Below are 24,639 nucleotides of genomic sequence, written 5' to 3'. Positions count from 1 at the left end.
GGGACGTGGGGGGTATGGGGGGGGTTGGGGGTGGGAGTGGGGGGTATGGGGGTGGGAGTGGGGGTATGGGAGGGTTGGGGTGGGAGTGGGGGGTATGGGGGGTATGGGGTGGGAGTGGGGGGTATGGGAGGGTTGGGGGTGGGAGTGGGGGGTATGGGGGGGTTGGGGGTGGGAGTGGGGGGTATGGGGGGTGGGTGTGGGGGGTATGGGGGATTGGGGGTGGGAGTGGGGGGTTGGGGTGGGAGTGGGGGTATGGGGGGGTTGAGGTTGGGAGTGGGGGGTATGGGGGGTTGAGGGTGGGAGTGGGGGGTATGGGAGGTTGGGGGTGGGAGTGGGGGTATGGGGGGGTTGGGGTGGGAGTATGGGGAGTTGGGGGTGGGAGTGGGGATGGGGGGTAGTGGGGGGTATGGGGTGGGGGGGAGTGGGGGTATGGGGGGGTTGGGGTGGGAGTGGGGGGCATGGGTGGGTTGGGGGTGGGAGTGGGTGGTATGGGGGGGTTGGGATTGGGGGGTATGGGGGGAGTGAGGGGTATGGGAGGGGTGGGGTGAGAGTGGGGGGTATGGGGGGTTGAGGGTGGGTGTGGGATTTATGGGGGGAGTGGGGGTATGGAGGGGTGGGTGTGGGGAGTTGGAGGTGGGACTGGGGCTATGGGGGGGTTGGTGGTGGGAGTAGGGGTATAGGGGGGTGGGAGTAGGAGTGGGGGGTATGGGGGGTGGGAGTGGGGGTATGGGGGGGTTGAGGGTGGGAGTGGGGGGTATGGAGGGGTGGGAGTGGGGAGTTGGAGGTGGGAGTGGGGGGTATGGGAGGGTTGGGGTGAGAGTGGGGGGTATGGGGGGAGTGGGGGGTATGGGGGGGAGTGGGGGGTATGGGAGGGTTGGGGTGAGAGTGGGGGGTATGGGGGGGAGTGGGGGGTATGGGGGGAGTGGGGGGTATGGGAGAGTTGAGGTGAGAGTGGGGGTATGGGGGGGAGTGGGGGTATGGGGGTGGGAGTGGGGAGTTGGAGGTGAGACTGGGGGTATGGGGGGGTGGGGGGTATGGGGGGAGTGGGGGGTATGGGGGGGAGTGGGGGGTATGGGGGGGTGGGGGGTATGGGGGGGGAGTGGGGGGTATGGGGGGAGTGGGGGGTATGGGGGGTGGGAGTGGGGAGTTGGAGGTGAGACTGGGGGTATGGGGGGGGTGGGGGGTATGGGGGGAGTGGGGGGTATGGGGGGGAGTGGGGGGTATGGGGGGGAGTGGGGGGTATGGGGGAGTGGGGGGTATGGGGGGAGGGGGGGTATGGGGGGAGTGGGGGGTATTGGGGGGAGTGGGGGTATTGGGGGAAGTGGGGGGTATGGGGGAGTGGGGGATATGGGGGGAGTGGGGGTATGGGGGAGTGGGGAGTTGGAGGTGGTACTGGGGGTATGGGGGGGGTGGGGTATGGGGGGGAGTGGGGGGTATGGGGGTATGGGGGGGTGGGGGGTATGGGGGGGGGTGGGGGGTTTGGGGGGGGAGGTGGGATTGAGTAGATTAACTATTAGACGCAGTGTTGGGTCTGCACTGGGCTGTTTGAAAGTTGGTGGATTTAATCAAATATTTTGAACATTCAATTGGAGAAATCTTTCAAAAGTTAGAAGTTGCCGGTATTGGGACTGGGATTAACTGGATAACTGGGACTGGGATTAACCGGATAACTGGGACTAACCGGATAACTGGGACTAACCGGATAACTGGGACTGGGACTAACCGGATATCTGGGACTAACTGGATAACTGGGACTGGGACTAACTGGATAACTGGGACTAACCGGATAACTGGGACTAACCGGATAACTGGGACTGGGACTAACCGGATAACTGGGACTAACCGGATAACTGGGACTGGGACTAACCGGATAACTGGGACTAACCGGATAACTGGGACTGGGACTAACCGGATAGCTGGGACTAACCGGATAACTGGGACTAACCGGATAACTGGGACTGGGACTAACCGGATAGCTGGGACTAACCGGATAACTGGGACTAACCGGATAACTGGGACTGGGACTAACCGGATAACTGGGACTAACTGGATAACTGGGGCTGGGATTAACTGGATAACTGGGACTAACCGGATAACTGGGACTGGGACTGGGATTAACTGGATAACTGGGACTGGGACTAACCGGATGAGCTGTTCAAGCATCAACTGACCACTTTCTGGATTGTAGGATTATGCAGTTCATTAATGTTTTGGGGGTTTATTCAATGCTCAATGGGGTCCATTGTGACTGGACCAATTTCTGGAGGAAAGTGCAAGAGTTTTATGGACAAGAAGCTGCTGGTCCCTGATATTCCCGCCCTAATTATTTTTAACATTAATTTATGGGATGTGGGCGTCGCTGGCTAGGTCAGTATTTATTGCCCATCCCTAGTTGCCCTTCAGAAGGTGGTGGTGAGCTGCCTTCTTGAACCACTGCTCTTGTCCTTCTAGGTTGTAGTGGACGTGGGTTTGGAAGGTGCTGCCTAAGGAGCCTTGGTGAGTTCCTGCAGTGCATCTTGTAGATGGTACACACGGCTGCCGTTTTGTTGGTGTTGGAGGGAGTGAATGTTTGTGGAAGGGGGAGCAATCAAGCGGGGCTGCTTTGCTCTGGATGGTGCTGAGCTTCTCGGCAACTGGAGAGTATTCCATCACTCGTGACTTTTACCTTTTAGATGGTGGACAGGCTTTGGGGGGGTCAGGAGGTGAGTTACTCGCTGCAGGATTCCTAGCCCCTGACCTGCCCTGGTAGCCACAGTATTAATGTGGCTGGGTCCAGTTCAGTTTCTGATCAATGGTAGCCCCCAGGATGTTGATTGTGGGGATTCAGCGATGGTAATGCCATTGAATATCAAGGGGCGATGGTTAGATCCTCTCTTGCTGGAGATGGTCATTGCCTGGCACTTGTGTGGCACAAATGTAACTTGCCACTCGCCAGCCCCGAGCCTGGATATTGTCCAGGTCTTGCTGCATTTGGACAGGGACTGCTTCATTATCTGAGGAGTCGCGAATGGTGCTGAACATTGAGCAGCCATCCGCAAACATCCCCACTTCTGACCTTATGATGGAAGGGAGGTCATTGATGAAGCAGCTGAAGGTGGTTGGGGCCGAGGACACGACCCTGAGGAACTCCTGCAGTGATATTCTGGAGCTGAGATGAGTGACCTCCAACCACCACAACCATCTCCCTTTGTGCCGAGTATGACTCCAACCAGGGTTTCCGTGACGACCCTAATCCAAAATTCCACCAGATTATCTAAGTGTTCCTTTCCTCTTTGGAACACAAGTGCAGCTCAGGATGTCCCAGGCCCACACACCGACCCCCAATGTGAACTGATTAACTTGGCATTTGCAATATTTTATGTTGCAGAGGTCAGTCAGAGGTCAGTCAGTCATTACTAATTTTTCCTCAACATCTAAATTTGGAATTCAGTGCGTACCAACACATACAGTGACTAATATTTCATTCCATAAAGTTTCTCTACAAAAAGAAAGAATTAATAAGAAATGAACTTGCATTTATGTAACTCAATCCCATAACCTCCTGGCTCAAAGAGTTCTAGCACTGAGTCTCAATGCAACCCAAAACTTTAAAATATTGCAAATTACTTATCAAAGCAGAATATTAATTTAAGCATTTCAATCCCGATTTATTCAACACAAACACAAAGTGATAAAAATAGCTGAATGTAGCAGAATTGTTTGAGGTAAGAATAGAAAGGGGGAAATATTAATAAGGAACATACACATAGCCAATCACATCAGCGAAGGGTTGTTTGTAGAAAGCCTCATCCAGAATCCTAGGACGATGAACGTGGTGTTGTCCGCGGCCAGCAGCAATCAGAAAGAGATAATGTAGCAAAACAAGGGTAAGATGTTGCACAAATAAACAGGAGAAAGCTCGTTGGGCGCCATCTACCCGCCTTGCCCAGCCCGACTCGGGTCGAGAGGCGTCTCGCCAGATTTGCTGGCTTGGTCATGCCTAACGAGATTGAACGACATCTTGCGAGGCATTGCGATCAGGATCCCGCCAATTTGCATATTCATGTGAGCAGTTAGGCTCCCTGGGATATATCCGCACCAGGCCCAAGGCCCCAGATTGAATCCCGAGCGGGCGCTGTGCAACACTGCTTTCCACAAACTTGGACCAGGTGTACCAGGAGAGGTGGGTTCCTGCCAGACCATCAGATGCCCCCAGATGGTCGGGTTCTGGGCAGGGCAGTACCCTGGCACCCTCATGCCACCCAGGCACCATGACACTGCCAGCCTGGTAATTCCAGGACACCCATGGTGCCCAAGTGGCATTTTGCCCATGCTGGATATTGGGCCCTGGGGTGCCCTGCCCTTATGAGATGGGGTGTGGGGGGGGGGGGGCTCAAATATCCCTAATTGGTAAGTTGTAGGGGGGGTCTGGAGGCTGTGGTGGGGGTCCAGAGATCGATGGCACCCTGATCTCATCCTGCACTGGTGAGCTGACCTCGTTAACCCAGGAAATGACCACTCTGTGGAACTCTTTGCCACAGAAGGATGTGGAGGCCAATTCACTGAGTGTCTTTAAGACAGAGATAGATAGGTTCTTGTTTAATAAGGGGATCGGGGGTTTTGGGGAGAAGGCAGGAGAATGGGGATGAGAAAAATATCAGCCATGATTGAATGGCAGAGCAGACTCGATGGGCCGAGTGGCCTAATTCTGCTCCTGTGTCTTATGGTCTTACAGAGCAATGGCTCATATAGAAGGAAGATTTACTAAAACAGCTTAATATTTACTAATAATTTCAGCAACGTCCCAGTTTGTTCAACAGGATTAATACCTACAGTTATACAGAATATGATAAAATCAAGAGCAATGGCTTCCACGTTGAGAATTCCCTTAACATGAGTTAGGAATCAGGAACCTGTCCTTCCAAAATGAAACAAAACAAATAGAAAAAGTAGGAAAGAATTTCTGTGGCATGAGTTGTATCCGGAAATTCTCAGTTACTCTGGAGAAATAAATTGAATTAAAAAGCAAACTGAATACAGGCGTAAAAGAGATGATTTGTCACTATTGCCTCACTGGGGGGGGGAGGTTTGCAAAGTAGACATAACGTCAATAAAGCTGGAATTGCAAACTGCTGTGCTTGAAGAAATTAGACTGTTAGGGAAATTGTGATTCTGAAAGTGATGTAATCAATAAGAAAGTGCAGCTGGATTTATTTAGTATGTTTCCTTCCCTCAAACTGGGACAGAACGTCCCTCACCATCCACAATATTCCATCGGAAATGAAAGGCAAAGAGCTGTCTTAGCAAATCAAAGGTGGCAAGTGAGTGGCAAATGTGAATATATTAAAGAAACTTAAAGAGATCCTACATTTAATCTTCCAATAGAGTGCTTCCGGTTCTGGTCACCACACTTTAGGAAGGATGTTAGGGTCCATGAGAGGGTACGAAGGAGATATAACAGAATGGTTCCGGGGCGGTACAGTGACACAGTGGTTAGGGCAGCATGGTGGCACAGTGGTTAGCACTGCTGCATCACAGCTCCAGGGTTCCAGGTTCGATTCCGGCTTGGGTCACTGTCTGTGCGGAGTCTGCACGTTCTCCCCGTGTCTGCGTGGGTTTCCTCCGGGTGCTCCGGTTTCCTCCCACAGTCCAAAGATGTGCAGGTTAGGTGGGGTTAAGGGGATGGGTGGGGGCTCATCAGTTTGGATCTCTTTCAGACGGTCAGTGCAACTCGATGAGTCGAATGGCCGACAATATAGGGGTTGTATAGATTCAATGGAGGGATTTTGGTCAGGGTTGGAGAAGCTGGGACCGTTCTCCTTCGAGTGACGGAGATTGAGGGGAGATTTGATGAAGGGGAACAAGATTGTGACAGGTTTAGATAAACAAAGAAAAGCTGCCCCCATTAGCCAATGGCACAAGGACTCGGACACACAGATTTGGGTAAGAGATGAAGGCCGGACAGGACATGTTTTACGCAGAGATTGACCTGAAACTCGACCGATGGTGGGAGCGGAGATGGTCACTGATTTCAAAGGGAAACTGGATGGGCATTTCAAGGGAATAAACTTTGAAACTGATAGGAATGAATTTTTATTTCAATGAACCATGTAATATAGCTGCGGTTACCAAGGAGATTGGAAATCTGGAACAGCCTTCTCCACAGAAACTGCTGTTGACGCTGGGGATCAATAGAGAATTTCAAAAGTGGGATTGTTGGATTGTTGATGGGAAAGGGGAGTAAGGAGTATGGAACCGAGGCAGTTAGATAGATTTAAGATAGAGGTGTGATCGAACTGAACAGCAGAGTCAGCTCGAGGGGCTGGATAATCTCCCCTTGTTCTAATGCTCCTTGCTGAATTATTTTAAAATGAGGTTTCAGAATAGAACTTCCTTCACATTGTTCAAGAAAACTTTTCCGTAAAAACAGAAAAGTTTGAGTAATTTTATGCTGGGGTTGGTTCCTTTGTACAAAACGTTTATTATTTGATGCAAAACCAAACCTAGCTCTGAGCAACGGGAATACCTGTTATTGCTTTTCATTTCTTCCAGCTGCTCTGCCTGTTGTATGTACCAATCCTCCAACTCTTTCTTAGCTTTCTCTCTCCATTCCAGTTCCGCCTCACGGGAGTTGGCATCTGAGAAGTTCAAAAGAAAGAATACGAGTGACTGGGATTGAGGTCAATGGACTTCTCCACTGTCCGCGTCTCGCCCGTGGCCATTCTGTGTCGGGCGGAGTGGAAGAATCCAGGCCCCAGAATTTTTCTGGGGAGCTGAACTGAGAGATCCGGCTGCCATTTTGAAAGGGTGCCCAGATCTCTAAATGGGATTGTGGGTACCCCACACCCCCTCACCAATGGGCAATGTCACCCCCACACATATGGACACTACTCCACACCCTCAACACCCCACTATGGGGTCCCTGGGGGTCCCCCCTCTTCAGGCCCCCCCCCTACCCAAGTCCCCTTACAGTACCCCTTCCCTTCCAGGACCTCCACCCATCACCCACCCAACCTCCAGGAGGTCCCGACGTACCAGCCCTGCTCACTTCCACCCTTCAAATTCCCCTTCCACCCTCATTTGATGGGCATGGCCCCCCTTTCCATCTGACCTTTGGCACTGCCACCCTGGCACCCAGGCAGTGCCCCTCCTGGTTTGACAGTGTCAGGGTGGCAGTCAAGATGCCCACATTCCAGGGGGTGGGCCAGGGAGCCACCCTGCATTTACCTTGACCACCCAGGGGTCTCTGATGGCCCAGGAACCCACCCCACTGGCTGCTGTTACGCCTGCTTCACGTTTGTGTGGATCGGCGCTGTAGTGATATGTATAATGTAAGAAGTGTAAAGGGTTAACAAGATGATGTTCATGTATCTCAACACTAGATGGCACAACAGAGTAGTCTTATAAAAGACTTTGGGCGGGATTCTCCCGCAATTGACGGGGCTGCCCATACCAGCGGCAAGAGCGGCGCAAACCACTCCGGCGTCAGGCCGCCCGGAAGTTGCGGAATCCTCCGCACTTCATGGGGTTAGGCCGGCGCTGAAGGGCCGCCGTGGGCTGGCGCGAGTTGGCGCATGCGGAGATCCACCGGCGTGTTCTGGCGCATGCGCAGAGGGTTTCTTCTCCGAGCCGGCCATGGCGGAGCCTTACATGGGCCGGCGCGGAAGGAGTGCCCCCATGGTACAGGCCTGCCCGCAGATTGGAGGGCCCCGATCGTGGGCCAGGCCACCGTGGAGCCCCTCCGGAGCCGGATCCCCCCGCGTCCACCCCCCCATCCCCGAGGACTCCGCAAGCCGCTCTCCAAGACAGGTCCCGCGGGGATGGACCATGTCTATTTCACGCCGGCGGGACTGGCCGAAAACGGGTAGCCGCTCAGCCCATTGGGACCCGGAGAATTTCTGGGGGTGGCGCTGCCAACGGCCCCCGACTGGCGTGTCGCGATCCCCGCCCCCGCTCGAAAACACGCCGGAGAATTCGGCAACCGGCGTCGGAGCGGCGGGCCGGGATTCACGCTACGCCCCGGCGGGTCAGAGAATCCCGGCCCATGTCTCTAGGTATTCTGGGAGAAAGTTATGAAGCAGGATAGTAATTAGAAATAAAGGGCGGGATTGCTCCAGCTGCCGAACCCGGACTGAACCCGGTGCTGCGGGGTCCGTGTATGCGCAGTTGGGCCGGTGCCGCGGGGTCCGTGTATGCGCAGTTGGGCCGGTGCCGCGGGGTCCGTGTATGCGCAGTTGGGCCGGTGCCGCGGAGTCCGTGTATGCGCAGTTGGGCCGGCGCTGCGGGGTCCGTGTATGCGCAGTTGGGCCGGTGCCGCAGGGTCCATGTATGCGCAGTTGGGCCGGTGCCGCAGGGTCCGTGTATGCGCAGTTGGGCCGGTGCCGCGGGGTCCGTGTATGCGCAGTTGGGCCGGTGCCGCGGGGTCCGTGTATGCGCAGTTGGGCCGGTGCCGCGGGGTCCGTGTATGCGCAGTTGGGCCGGTGCCGCGGGGTCCGTGTATGCGCAGTTGGGCCGGCGCTGCGGGGTCCGTGTATGCGCAGTTGGGCCGGCGCTGCGGGGTCCGTGTATGCGCAGTTGGGCCGGCGCTGCGGGGTCCGTGTATGCGCAGTTGGGCCGGCGCTGCGGGGTCCGTGTATGCGCAGTGGCCTTCTTCCCCGCGCCGGCCCCGATGCCAAATGGTGCAGGGCTACAGGAGCTGGCGCGGAGGAAAGGAGGCCGGGGGGGCAGAGAGTCTGGCCTGCCGATCGGTGGGCACCGATCGTGGGCCAGGCCATGACAGAGGCCCCCCCAACTGGGTCGGACCCCCCCCCCCCACAGGCTGCCCCCGGACCCTGCAACGCCGAGGTCCCTGCGGCTCAGAAAATGTTAGAACGCCGCCGGCGGGCCTCGGCTTTTTGATGACGGTTGCTCAGTCCATCTGGGCCAGAGAATCGCCGCGCCGGAACGTGCCGGAGAATCGGCGCATACCCCGACTGGCGCCGCACCGATGGCGCTGATTCTCCGCACTGTGGAGAATTGCATCCCGGTGTCGGGACGGCACGGCGCGATTCATGACCCCAGCTGGGGGTCGGAGAATTCCGCCCAAAGTCTAGTTTTAAGTGGGTTTAATTTAATGTTTCTGGGGAAAAAGGGAAAAACTTATAGTTAGATTCATGCTGGACAAAGATGTTTGGATGTGTGGGGATTGCTTTCAATTCCAATTATGGTTCTATTGTGCTTAGAGAGGGCTACAGTGTGAAGAGTAAATAGGTCAGCAGACGTATGCAGCTATTGCTTAGAAAGTGGAGGCCCTTTTAAGGGAAAAATGTTTTTTGTTCTTAGCTTAGCTGAATTTAATTGCAGTTGGAGACAGGACATCGGAGAGTGAACACTTTTTAACTCTGTCAGAAGACTGGACAAAACAGGAGCTACAAAGAGGCAGACTTCCTAGATAACCAGTTACAGTCCAGATAACCATGGAATTGGGTCAGAGGGAATGTCTTAAGATGATTGAAGTTAAGAGACAAAAGACCAAGGTATCATTCAAGGAAGAGTAATTAAAGTGTTCTGAGTTAAAGAGACAAATTCAGGAACCAGGTTTAAAGTGGGTCAGCAGATGTCAGAGTAAATCAAAAGTTTGAAACAATTTTAATCGAGTTTAGGAATCGAGAGTTGAAGTGATTATGAACAGTTTGTACAGCGGTCAAGACAAAGAAATCTTAAAGGGGTGGTGTAAAACCTGGACTGGATTTGCTGCTAAAAGTGGAGCAGAAACTTTGTTTAAAAGAGTCATTTGGAACACCTGGACTGGATTTTAGAATGTAAACCGCTAATGGAAAGCATTATTGTGAAAGAAGATTTTATAGCGTGTTTTTGGGAGTGGAGTTTGGAAACTCTCATGGAACAATCATCTGCGGGGATTGTGAGGAGAAATACAAAGACATTCACATGGGGTTCAGTTCAGAGTATGTGAACTTAACCAGAGCCCATCTGTGAATTTAAAGGGACTTTGTGTTAGGGAGACCATTGTAGCTTAAGATGTATTTTGTAATCCGTATTAATCTTAAAATCTATGTATATTGTTTAAGCTAAGGGGGGAGTAAAGGAGTATTAAATCAAATAATTTTTTCATTTTATTAATATTTTTTTCTTGTTGAAATTAATTAGCGGTCCTGACTCTGCTCCTCCAGATTTTACAAAACAAAAGTAATGGTTTCCATTCTGGGATCTTCCCATCCAGCTATAACATCAACTGGGATCATAAAAATGTTGGCTATAAGGATGGATTGATTGCACAAACACTAAACAGGTGGGGGCTGCAGTGTGTTGTAAAGGTCTCTGTTGTCTTTGTCCTCTTTGGAAACGGGAACTATGTCAAGGCTCCTATTCTAGTTCAGGAGTTGGCAAAGTGCAGTGAATCCTCCGGCACAATGGAAAGGAGTCACAGTTGACAGACAGTCCAGGGGCATTGCAGACCTCATCATGTGCAGTCAGAGATAGGAGACAGTGGGCCATGCAGCAGAACAATCATTGGGAGCACAATGTACCCCAGCTGCAGGGAGGGGCAAGGGGTGTGTGCTCCATAGGGAAATAGCACAGCTTGGTGTTCAGGGCTGTCTTACAGTCAGTATCTTGGGCTTGCCAGGACCTGTGCTCAGCTGCAGAGGGAATGGTGATGGTCAAAGGAGACATCTGCAGCCTGTAGATAGGGACACACAACCCGTCAGGTGGGCGGGTGGGGGGGGGGGGGCGGTGAAGCTTTCATGGGGAGGGTTCCCATGTAGATGACGGTGGACGCAGCCTCCAGGTGGAGTGAAACAGGTCCATGTGGGAGATGGGCGCTTCACAGGTTTGGGTTGAGGGTGAGGAGTGCGTATGTCAATGTTCATCACAATAACAGGATCCAGTACTGGTGAGGGGTCTGGGCAATAACAGGTGCCATCTCTATGTTTCCTCATCCCTGGTATTATCCTAGTAAATATCCTCGGCATTTTCCAGGGCCTTTATTCCCTCCCTAGCATGTGATCCACAGAATTGGACACAATATTCCAGCTGAGTTAGTGATGTAGAGACGTTCAACATCATTTGTTTGCACTGGAGTGCTTCATTTGAGTGCATTAGAGTGTTAAAGTGAGAGTTTGATGACTGAGGGATATTAAGGGTTTATTTTTATCTAAAGTTTATCGGGAGTTTTCAGAGAGTGCAGCTAACTGGGAGTCGGAGGGAGGAGTTCCAGTTGGTTCACAGGGCAGCTAGATTCTGCAAGATAAGAGTTGTTTCGTTTGGGGTTTTAAAAAAATTTATTTTTGTGTTTGCTTTGTTTTTTGGGGGCAGCAAGCTATCTTTGTATCATTTAGCAGAATCACCAATTTTAGAGGGTTCACTTGGGAGGGTAACAGCAGTAATATATATTTTTTTAAGGGCTGAAAGGATGTTTAATCTTTTCCTTTTTTTCCCTTTAAATCTCAGAGGGGATGGAGGCTAGGGCAGTTGCATGCTCCTCCTGTAGGATGTGGGTGGTGAGGGATACCACTGGTGTCCCCGCTGACTATACCTGCGGGAAGTGCACCCAACTCCAGCTCCTCAGACACCATGTTACGGAACTGGAGCTGGAGCTGGATGAACTTCAGATCATCCAGGAGGCAGAGGGGGTAATAGTGAAGAGTTACAGGGAGGTAGCCACGCCCAAGGTGCAGGACAAGAGTAGCTGGGTTACAGTCAGGGGAAGGAAAACAAACGGGCAGACAGTGCAGGGATCCCTCGTGTGGCCGTTCCCCTTCAAAACAAGTATACCATTTTGGATGCTGTTGGGGGGGGGGGGGGGGACTTATCAGGGAAGGCCCTAGCGGCCAGGTCTCTGGAACTGAGTCTGGCTCTGTGGCTCAGAAGGGAAGGTGGGGGGGGAGAATAAAAAAAACAATAGTGATCGGAGACTCAATGGTTAGGGGAACGGATTGGAAATTCTGTGGTAGGGAACGAGACTCCCGAAAGGTATGTTGCCTCCCAGGTGCCAGGGACATCTCGGATCGAGTCTACAGGATTCTTAAGTGGGAGGGGAGCAACCAGAAGTCGTAGTGCACATAGGCACCAACGACATAGCTAAGAAAAGGGATGAGGATCTAAAAAGTGATTTTAGGGAGTTAGGTTGGAAGCTAAAGAGCAGGACAGGCAGAATAGTGATCTCAGGATTGCTACTGGTGCCACGTGCAAGTGAGGCAAGGAACAGAGAGCGAGTGAACACGTGGCTACAGGGCTGGTGCAGGAGAGAAGGCTTCAGATATGTGGATCATTGGGATATCTTCTGGGGAAGGTGGGGCCTGTACATGAAGGACGGATTGCACCCAAACTGGAGGGTCACCAATATCCTGGGTGGGAGGTTTGCTCAAGCTCTTCGGGAGGGTTTAAACTAGTTTGGCAGGGGGATGGGAACCAGAGCTATGGATCAGAGGATAGGGTAGCTGTTGAACAGACAGAAATAGTATGTAGCAGGTCTGTGAGGAAGGATAGACAGTTGATAGGGCAAAGTTGCAGTCAGTGGAATGGGTTAAACTGTTTCAAAGCAAGGAGTGTCAGGAATAAGGGAGATGAACTTAGAGCAGGGGTGGGCAAACTTTTCCGTGCAAGGGCCACATTCAGAAATTCACAATTCACAAAGGGCCGCATAGTATATTAAGTAAAATAATTACTTCACCCGGTTATGATTCTGGGCGCCTCATATAGAACATAGAACAGTAGAGCACAGAACAGGCCCTTCGGCCCTCGACGTTGTGCCGAGCAATGATCACCCTACTCAAGTCAATGTATCCACCCTATACCAGTAAGTAACCCAACAGCCCCCCCCCCCCCATTAACCTTAAAAAAAAATTTAAAAAAAAAAAAAAAAAAATTTTTTTAAAAAGTATTTTTTTTTTTAATGACTTGGTGGGCCGCAGAAATACCTTTGGCAGGCCGCATGCGGCCCGCGGGCCGTAGTTTGCCCACCCCTGACTTAGAGCATAGATCAGTACTTTGAACTACGATGTTGTGGCTATTACGGATACATGGATTTCAGATGTTTTCAGAAGAATCGGGAGGGAGGTAAAATAGGAGGGGGATTGGCACTGTTAATTAGAGAGTGCATCACAGCTGCAGAAAAGAAGATAGTTGATAAGTAATGGGTTAAGAGACATTCCAATTAGTTGTCTCATTTATGTTAAGTATCCAATAATTGACACTGATATGCAAAGGGGCTTCAGATGGCCTTTGTGTCAGGTGATGTGAAGATAGAGTTTTGTGCAGAGTCTGTTAAAGTGAAATAAAGGTGTTTTTAAAAGGTTTTAAAACCTTTGACTCTTTATACAACAGCAGCTAAACGTCAAACAGTTGAGGAGGGTTTATCTACTGAGTCAGAATGGGTGGAAATCAGCAACAAGAAAGGAGCAGTCACTTTATTGGGAGTTTTCTACAGACCCCCCAATAGCAGCAGAGAGATGAAGGAACAGATTGGGCGGCAGATCTTGGAAAAGTGCAGAAGTAACAGAGTTGTTGTCATGGGTGACTTCAACTTCCTGAATATTGACTGGAACCTCCTTATTGCAAATGGTTTGGATGGAGCGATTTTGTCAGGTGTGTACAGGAAGGATTCCTGACTCAATATGTAGATAGGCAGACAAGTGGGGAGGCCATATTGGACTTGGTGCTCGGCAATGAACCAGGCCAGGTGTCAGATGTCTCGGTGGGAGAGCATTTCGGTGACAATGACCACAACTCCTTGACCTTTACCATAGTCATGGAGAGGGATAGGAACAGATAGTGTGGGAAGGTATTTAATTGGGAGAGGGGAAATTATACTGCTATTAGACAGGAGCTGAGGAGCATAAAGTGGGAACAGATGTTCTCAGAGAAATGCAAACAGTAATGTGGGGATTGTTTAAGGAGCACTTGCTGCGAGTGCTGAACTGTTTTGTCCCACTGAGACAAGGAAGGAATGGTAAGGTGAAGGAGCCTTGGATGACAAGAGAAGTGGAGCTTCTGGTCAAGAGGAAGAAGGAAGCTTACGTAAGGTTGAGGGAGCAAGGATCTGACTCGGCTCCAGAGGGTTACAAGGTAGCCAGGAAGGAACTCACAATGGACTTAGGAGAGCTAGAAGGGGGCATGAAAAAGCACAGGCGTGAAGGATTAGGGAAAACCCCAAGGCGTTCAACACTTATGTGAGAAATAAGAGGATGATCAGAGTGAGAGTAGGGCCGATCAGGGATACTGGAGGGAACTTGTGCCTAGAGTCTGAGAACGTAGGAGAGCCCCTAAATGAATACTTTGCTTCAGTATTCACTAGAGAGAAGGACCTTGTTGCTCATGAGAACAGCGTGAACCAGGTTAATAGTCTCGAACTGGTTGATATTAAGAAGGAGGATGTGCTGGAAATTGTGAAAAACATCAGGATAGATAAGTCCCCTGGGACTGATGGGATATACCCAAGGTTACTACTGGAAGCGAGGGAGGATGTCAGAGGTAGGCTCTTTACATAGAGAGTGGTGGGTGTGTGGAATGCACTGCCAGCAGAGGTGGTGGAGTCAGAGTCATTAGGGACATTTAAGCAACTCTTAGGCAGGCACATGGTCAACAGTAAATTGAAGGGGTGTAGGTTAGGTTGATCTTAGATTAGGATAAATGTTTGGCGCAACATCGTGGGCCGAAGGGCCTGTACTGTGCTGTACTGTTCTATGTTCTATATTCTATTTCCACGAAGCCTCCATTTATAAATCCAGGCCTATTTAACACCTTCTCAATTTGTCTTACCACCTTCAGAGATTTGTGTGCGTACAGCCGCTGGCCTGTTTGTCCTGTACTCTCAGAAATGTAACACTTTATATTGTCTCTCTTCATTCTTCTCTTCAAAATAAATAATTTCACACTTTTCTGGTAAATTTCATCTGCCCTGCGTCTGTCCATTTCACCCATGATTTGGAAGTAATTTACCAGTTGATTATTGATTATTGATTATTGATTATTGATTGCTTACCCAACTCCGCCAAGTGTGTTATTTGCTCTTCTCTCCATTTGCGTATACTCTCCGGCTCTTGGTGTAACTGATCTGCTTGTGAAATAGCCGAATATGCATCAGCATCGATCTCCTGTCAAAGGAGGAATTTAAAAATGTATCAGTTGATCTCAACATTATTTAATTATGTTAATTAGCAAAACCAGTTCCAAAATTCCCAGACTTGGGAAGCAGTGGGATGTTATTGGGCCAGATTTGACGGCAAATTGCAATTCTCCGTCACCTCGATAACGGCATCAATGCGGAGTGGAACTCTGCGGAACCAGGGACCAAGGGGCTGGTCAGTGGGGTGCACAGCAAGATGGCTGCCTTGCAGACCACGGTAATGGTGGTCCTCGACTAGACACCACGCTAGTCCCATGGGGGGGTCACCATGGCCACTTGGCCTGTTCCCCTGTCACCCTCACCCCCCCCCCCCCCCAGGCCCTACCCCCCCAACCACCCCAGTCAGCCCAGCCAGTGTTCGGTCTGACAGCCCACAGTCCCTCCTCTCGATCTCCTATCTCCCCTCTCTCTCTCTCATCAGCCATGACATCAGATTCACAATTTTGAAAAGCGACAGGAACTCAGCCCATCGGGAACGGAGAATCGCGGAGGCCCATGGGTCGGGCCAGTTAATGATATGCAAACGGTGTTTACCGTACATGCATTGCAGAATGCGTTGACGCGCTATCGAGATGACGAGGTGATGGAGAATTGCAATTTGGTGTCAAATCACCGGCCACCACGATTTTGGAGTCGGAACCAATTCTCCGCCCAATCGCATTTCCCGATTTCGGTATTGGCTAAAGGAGATTCCGCCCCTGTATGCACAGGAGCAGCAACCCTCCAGATACTCAATGCATAGCTTTGACTGTCAATAGCAGCAATCTAACCCCCAGTATCTGGATGGAGTGCTGCAAGAACTTCAATTATCTTACACAAGCGGTCAAGGTTGCTGAAGGAATCTTCAAGTTTCACATCCGACCAAATAGTCTATTAACCTCAGTCACTGCTCAAATCAGCACACTCCACTCACTCATCAATGAGCCATATCTGTCAAGCAATTCTCACAGCCAATCACTTTGCATTGCTGCCTCCCTCACATCCACACTCAACTTCAATTCACTGCCAGCTAATCAGCCACTCACTGATACACTTCCTCCTCTCTCTCAGAATACCGTGTGCACAGCTGCAAAGAGGGAAAAGAGATGCGGCTAAACGTTCTAATCGCCATGGAGATGAGAGTTTTGAGCATTATCAGAATGGCCAATGCGGAGGTTGTGATCAGTGATGGGCTGATTGATGATGACAGCATCTTCATCTGGCAATTCTCCTTCCTCCTCTTCCCACACACCCTTCTCAGTCAGCCAGTGTTAACCTGCACCTCGTACCTTCCCCGTCCACACCCAGACCCGAACACCACACCTCCTGCCCGCCGAAGCTTACAGCACTTTCTCCTTTCACATATTCAAGAAATGTTACTGAGCCAAACTGAAGACGAAGAGCAAGAAGACCGAGGGAGTCAAACACGTTGTCACTTCATTTCATATTCGCTGCCACCAGCTCGAAAACTGACACTGTGCGTAATTTAGAGGATAGTTTAAACCAATGCGGCCACACTGTAATGGGACCACGCTGTAATGGGACCACACTGTAATGGGGCCAACACTGTAATGGGACCACACTGTAATGGGGCCACGCTGTAATGGGGCCACACTGTAATGGGACCACACTGTAATGGGGCCACACTGTAATGGGACCACGCTGTAATGGGACCACGCTGTAATGGGACCACGCTGTAATGGGGCCACACTGTAATGGGACCATACTGTAATGGGACCACGCTGTAATGCGGCCACACTGTAATGGGACCACGCTGTAATGGGACCACACTGTAATGGGGCCAACACTGTAATGGGACCACACTGTAATGGGGCCACGCTGTAATGGGGCCACACTGTAATGGGACCACACTGTAATGGGGCCACACTGTAATGGGACCACGCTGTAATGGGACCACGCTGTAATGGGACCACGCTGTAATGGGGCCACACTGTAATGGGACCACACTGTAATGGGGCCAACACTGTAATGGGACCACACTGTAATGGGACCACACTGTAATGGGGCCAACACTGTAATGGGACCACACTGTAATGGGGCCACGCTGTAATGGGGCCACACTGTAATGGGGCCACACTGTAATGGGGCCACGCTGGAATGGGACCACACTGTAATGGGACCACACTGTAATGGGACCACACTGTAATGGGACCACACTGTAATGGGGCCAACACTGTAATGGGACCACACTGTAATGGGACCACGCTGTAATGGGACCACACTGTAATGGGGCCACACTGTAATGGGGCCACACTGTAATGGGGCCAACACTGTAATGGGGCCAACACTGTAATGGGGCCAACACTGTAATGGGACCACACTGTAATGGGGCCACACTGTAATGGGGCCACACTGTAATGGGACCACACTGTAATGGGGCCACACTGTAATGGGGCCACACTGTAATGGGACCACACTGTAATGGGACCACACTGTAATGGGGCCACACTGTAATGGGGCCACACTGTAATGGGACCACACTGTAATGGGACCACACTGTAATGGGACCACGCTGTAATGGGACCACACTGTAATGGGACCACGCTGTAATGGGACCACACTGTAATGGGACCACACTGTAATGGGACCACACTGTAATGGGGCCACACTGTAATGGGGCCACACTGTAATGGGGCCACACTGTAATGGGGCCACACTGTAATGGGACCACGCTGTAATGGGACCACGCTGTAATGGGGCCACACTGTAATGGGACCACACTGTAATGGGACCACGCTGTAATGGGACCACGCTGTAATGGGACCACGCTGTAATGGGACCACGCTGTAATGGGACCACACTGTAATGGGACCACACTGTAATGGGACCACACTGTAATGGGGCCACACTGTAATGGGACCACACTGTAATGGGGCCACACTGTAATGGGACCACGCTGTAATGGGGCCACGCTGTAATGGGACCACGCTGTAATGGGACCACACTGTAATGGGACCACACTGTAATGGGGCCACACTGTAATGGGGCCACACTGTAATGGGACCACACTGTAATGGGACCACACTGTAATGGGGCCACACTGTAATGGGGCCACACTGTAATGGGACCACACTGTAATGGGACCACACTGTAATGGGACCACACTGTAATGGGACCACACTGTAATGGGACCACGCTGTCATGGGACCACGCTGTCATGGGGCCACACTGTAATGGGACCACACTGTAATGGGGCCACACTGTAATGGGGCCACACTGTAATGGGACCACACTGTAATGGGGCCACACTGTAATGGGACCATACTGTAATGGGACCACACTGTAATGGGGCCACACTGTAATGGGGCCACACTGTAATGGGACCACACTGTAATGGGGCCACACTGTAATGGGACCACACTGTAATGGGACCACACTGTAATGGGGCCACACTGTAATGGGACCACACTGTAATGGGACCACGCTGTAATGGGACCACGCTGTAATGGGACCACGCTGTAATGGGACCACGCTGTAATGGGACCACACTGTAATGGGGCCACACTGTAATGGGACCACACTGTAATGGGGCCACACTGTAATGGGGCCACACTGTAATGGGGCCACACTGTAATGGGACCACACTGTAATGGGACCACACTGTAATGGGGCCACACTGTAATGGGACCACACTGTAATGGGACCACACTGTAATGGGACCACGCTGTAATGGGACCACACTGTAATGGGACCACGCTGTAATGGGACCACACTGTAATGGGACCACACTGTAATGGGACCACACTGTAATGGGGCCACACTGTAATGGGGCCACACTGTAATGGGGCCACACTGTAATGGGGCCACACTGTAATGGGGCCACACTGTAATGGGACCACGCTGTAATGGGACCACACTGTAATGGGGCCACACTGTAATGGGACCACACTGTAATGGGACCACGCTGTAATGGGACCACACTGTAATGGGACCACGCTGTAATGGGACCACGCTGTAATGGGACCACACTGTAATGGGACCACACTGTAATGGGACCACACTGTAATGGGGCCACACTGTAATGGGACCACACTGTAATGGGGCCACACTGTAATGGGACCACGCTGTAATGGGGCCACGCTGTAATGGGACCACACTGTAATGGGACCACACTGTAATGGGACCACACTGTAATGGGGCCACACTGTAATGGGGCCACACTGTAATGGGACCACACTGTAATGGGACCACACTGTAATGGGGCCACACTGTAATGGGGCCACACTGTAATGGGACCACACTGTAATGGGACCACACTGTAATGGGACCACACTGTAATGGGACCACACTGTAATGGGACCACGCTGTAATGGGACCACGCTGTCATGGGGCCACACTGTAATGGGACCACACTGTAATGGGGCCACACTGTAATGGGGCCACACTGTAATGGGACCACACTGTAATGGGGCCACACTGTAATGGGACCATACTGTAATGGGACCACACTGTAATGGGGCCACACTGTAATGGGGCCACACTGTAATGGGACCACACTGTAATGGGGCCACACTGTAATGGGACCACACTGTAATGGGACCACACTGTAATGGGGCCACACTGTAATGGGACCACACTGTAATGGGACCACGCTGTAATGGGACCACACTGTAATGGGACCACGCTGTAATGGGACCACGCTGTAATGGGACCACACTGTAATGGGGCCACACTGTAATGGGACCACACTGTAATGGGGCCACACTGTAATGGGGCTACACTGTAATGGGACCACACTGTAATGGGACCACACTGTAATGGGACCACACTGTAATGGGACCACACTGTAATGGGACCACACTGTAATGGGGCCACACTGTAATGGGGCCACATTGTAATGGGAGCACACTGTAATGGGACCACACTGTAATGGGGCCACACTGTAATGGGGCCACACTGTAATGGGGCCACACTGTAATGGGGCCACGCTGTAATGGGGCCACGCTGTAATGGGACCACGCTGTAATGGGACCACACTGTAATGGGACCACACTGTAATGGGGCCACACTGTAATGGGACCACACTGTAATGGGACCACACTGTAATGGGGCCACACTGTAATGGGGCCACGCTGTAATGGGACCACACTGTAATGGGACCACGCTGTAATGGGACCACACTGTAATGGGACCACACTGTAATGGGACCACACTGTAATGGGACCACACTGTAATGGGACCACACTGTAATGGGACCACGCTGTCATGGGGCCACACTGTAATGGGACCACACTGTAATGGGACCACGCTGTCATGGGGCCACACTGTAATGGGACCACACTGTAATGGGACCACACTGTAATGGGACCACACTGTAATGGGACCACACTGTAATGGGACCACACTGTAATGGGACCACACTGTAATGGGACCACGCTGTCATGGGGCCACACTGTAATGGGACCACACTGTAATGGGACCACACTGTAATGGGACCACACTGTAATGGGACCACGCTGTAATGGGACCACGCTGTAATGGGACCACGCTGTAATGGGACCACACTGTAATGGGACCACACTGTAATGGGACCACACTGTAATGGGGCCACACTGTAATGGGGCCACACTGTAATGGGGCCACACTGTAATGGGACCACACTGTAATGGGACCACACTGTAATGGGGCCACACTGTAATGGGACCACGCTGTAATGGGACCACACTGTAATGGGACCACACTGTAATGGGACCACACTGTAATGGGACCACACTGTAATGGGGCCACACTGTAATGGGACCACACTGTAATGGGGCCACACTGTAATGGGACCACGCTGTAATGGGACCACGCTGTAATGGGACCACACTGTAATGGGGCCACACTGTAATGGGGCCACACTGTCATGGGACCACACTGTAATGGGACCACGCTGTAATGGGACCACACTGTAATGGGGCCACACTGTCATGGGACCACACTGTAATGGGACCACACTGTAATGGGACCACGCTGTAATGGGACCACGCTGTAATGGGACCACACTGTAATGGGACCACACTGTAATGGGACCACACTGTAATGGGACCACACTGTAATGGGACCACACTGTAATGGGACCACACTGTAATGGGGCCACACTGTAATGGGGCCACACTGTAATGGGGCCACGCTGTAATGGGGCCACGCTGTAATGGGACCACGCTGTAATGGGACCACACTGTAATGGGACCACACTGTAATGGGGCCACACTGTAATGGGACCACACTGTAATGGGACCACACTGTAATGGGGCCACACTGTAATGGGGCCACGCTGTAATGGGACCACACTGTAATGGGACCACGCTGTAATGGGACCACACTGTAATGGGACCACACTGTAATGGGACCACACTGTAATGGGACCACACTGTAATGGGACCACACTGTAATGGGACCACGCTGTCATGGGGCCACACTGTAATGGGACCACACTGTAATGGGACCACGCTGTCATGGGGCCACACTGTAATGGGACCACACTGTAATGGGACCACACTGTAATGGGACCACACTGTAATGGGACCACACTGTAATGGGACCACACTGTAATGGGACCACACTGTAATGGGACCACACTGTAATGGGACCACGCTGTCATGGGGCCACACTGTAATGGGACCACACTGTAATGGGACCACACTGTAATGGGACCACACTGTAATGGGACCACGCTGTAATGGGACCACGCTGTAATGGGACCACACTGTAATGGGACCACACTGTAATGGGACCACACTGTAATGGGACCACACTGTAATGGGGCCACACTGTAATGGGGCCACACTGTAATGGGGCCACACTGTAATGGGACCACACTGTAATGGGACCACACTGTAATGGGGCCACACTGTAATGGGACCACGCTGTAATGGGACCACACTGTAATGGGACCACACTGTAATGGGACCACACTGTAATGGGACCACACTGTAATGGGGCCACACTGTAATGGGACCACACTGTAATGGGGCCACACTGTAATGGGACCACGCTGTAATGGGACCACGCTGTAAAGGGACCACGCTGTAATGGGACCACGCTGTAATGGGACCACACTGTAATGGGGCCACACTGTAATGGGACCACACTGTAATGGGGCCACACTGTCATGGGACCACACTGTAATGGGACCACGCTGTAATGGGACCACACTGTAATGGGGCCACACTGTCATGGGACCACACTGTAATGGGACCACACTGTAATGGGGCCACACTGTAATGGGACCACGCTGTAATGGGACCACGCTGTAATGGGACCACACTGTAATGGGACCACACTGTAATGGGACCACACTGTAATGGGACCACACTGTAATGGGGCCACACTGTAATGGGACCACGCTGTAATGGGACCACACTGTAATGGGACCACACTGTAATGGGGCCACACTGTAATGGGGCCACGCTGTAATGGGGCCACACTGCCCGAATGCTGGAGAGATGGCACCTTGAGGACGAGTAGCTTTGCTGGGCTGTAATGTGCCAGCCGTTATGACGGTAGCAGTTGCCACTTCACCTTGCGACCTCTGCACGTCCATTTCTGGTTCTTCATTAAGATCGCGTGTAGGAGAGCCAGCAAGGTAGCCAGGGTCGGAGTGAACGTTCCGTAAAAACGGACAAGCCCTTGGAGCGACTTCCGCTCAGTCATGTTCTCAAGTGTCGGAGCTCCCTTGATGGCTAGACTTTACCCTCCACCTGACCCATTACAGTGTGGAAGTGGATTACATTTATTGTCTTGTTTTAACCTTGTTGTCTGTACGTAATATTAAGGTTCTGAAATATATCTGTGATCATCAAGTAAAAGGATATTAAAGAGTTGAGGGAATGGAATGAGAACAGAACTCTGTATCTGTTAGTGCAGAGACAGCAAAGATGAGTGTGTAAAACCTTGTCAACTGAGACAATGGGCATTGGAATGTGAAAGAGCTGACTCGGGAGCATGAGAGGGAAGGAGATAAGGAAGTTGGACCTGATGGCCGGATAGGATAAGAAAACCGTTAGCAGCAGCAGTATTAGTGAACCGTGCTAATGATTATGTCATAGTAACCACCCTCCCTCGAGGATAATAATTCCATATAAGTACATGTTCTGTATCTTTGCCAAATCATTGGTGTGTTTAGGAATTTAAGGGGACCACCTCTAAGCTGTGATTGTATAAAGGGACAGTCCGTACTCTGGGACTTTGGCACTTCTCGAAGGTGGTTCCCCGACTACTTAGAGATTTGTCCCGGCCGTGAATAAACAAATATTCGTTACCAACGTGTTCGAGTGTTTTACTTCTGGACTGACGAACGGCTATGTGAAAGCGCAATTCACAACAGCCCATCAAAGCCACTCGTCCTCACACGTGCCGCTTCTCCATATGAGGAAAGCTAATGGCATGCTGGACTTCATAGCCAGAGGATTGAGTATGGGAATTGGGATGTCTTGCTGCAGTTATACAGGGTCTTGGTGAAGCCACACCTTGAGTATTGTGGCAGTTTTGGTCTCCTAGTTTGAGGAAGGTTCTTGTTATTGAGGGTGTCCAGCGAAGGTTCCCAGACTAATTCCTGGGATGGCAGGACTGACAGATGGAGAAAGGCTGGATGGACTGGGCTTGTACTCACTGGAGTTTAGAAGAATGAGAGGGGATCTCATAGAAACATATAAAATCCTGATGGGACTGGACAGGCTGGATACGGGAAGAATGTTCCGGATGTTGGGGACGTCCAGAATTAGGGGTCACAGCCTAAGAATAAGGGGTCAGCCATTCAGGACAGGGATGAGGAAGAACTTCTTCTCTCAGAGAGTTGTGAACTTGTGGAATTCCCTCCCACAGAAAGCTGTTGGGGCCGGTTTGTTGGATATATTCAAGAGGGAGCTGGACATGGTCCTTACGGCTAAAGGGGTTGAGGGGTATGGACAGAGAGCGGGAGTGGGATACTGAATTTGCATGATCAGCCATGAACATATTGAATGGTGATGCAGACTCAAAGGGCCGAATGGCCTACTACTGTACCTATTTTCTGTGTTTCTATGATACCAAGTACCGGCCAGCAACGTACACGGCAAAATCACTAACCATTATTGGGACCATGAGACAGCAGTGTTAACCCGGGTTCCTGGCACTGTGAGGCAGCAGTGTTAACCCGGGGTCCCTGGCACTGTGAGGCAGCAGTGTTAACCAGGGTCCCTGGCACTGTGAGGCAGCAGTGTTAACCCGGGGCCCTGGCACTGTGAGACAGCAGCTTTAACCTGGGTCCCAGGCACTGTGAGACAGCAGTGTTAACCAGGGTCCCTGGCACTGTGAGAGGGCAGTGTTAACCCGGATCCGTGGCACTGTGAGGCAGCAGTGTTAACCCGGGTCCCTGGCGCTGTGAGGCAGCAGTGTTAACCCGGGTCCCTGGCGCTGTGAGACAGCAGTGCTAACCCGGGATCCTGGCACTGTGAGACAGCAGTGTTAACCCGGGGTCCCTGGCACTGTGTGACAGCAGTGTTAACCAGGGTCCCTGGCACTGTGAGACAGTAGTGTTAACCCGGGGTCCCTGGCACTGTGTGACAGCAGTGTTA

The 24,639-nt window shown here is 51.5% G+C and overlaps 1 protein-coding gene across 3 annotated transcripts in view; it reads right to left on the bottom strand.

Moving 5' to 3' along the window:
- The window catches only part of LOC119963575 (clathrin light chain A-like), a 52,478-nt gene that overhangs the window by 6,288 nt on the left and 21,551 nt on the right, over positions 1–24,639 (bottom strand). For 2 of the 3 annotated variants that reach the window (XM_038792905.1, XM_038792904.1), the window contains exons 3-5: positions 14,960–15,071; positions 6,506–6,617; positions 3,744–3,797 (exon numbers count right to left, since the gene is read on the bottom strand). In XM_038792905.1, coding sequence (XP_038648833.1) covers positions 3,744–3,797; positions 6,506–6,617; positions 14,960–15,071 — 278 coding nt within the window. The remainder of the gene's footprint in view (positions 1–3,743; positions 3,798–6,505; positions 6,618–14,959; positions 15,072–24,639) is intronic. The other variant, XM_038792906.1, reaches the window with a different exon arrangement.

Source organism: Scyliorhinus canicula, chromosome 3 (assembly GCF_902713615.1).
Source record: "Scyliorhinus canicula chromosome 3, sScyCan1.1, whole genome shotgun sequence".
Classification (NCBI taxonomy): domain Eukaryota; kingdom Metazoa; phylum Chordata; class Chondrichthyes; order Carcharhiniformes; family Scyliorhinidae; genus Scyliorhinus; species Scyliorhinus canicula.
This window is presented reverse-complemented; position numbering and strand designations above follow the sequence as displayed.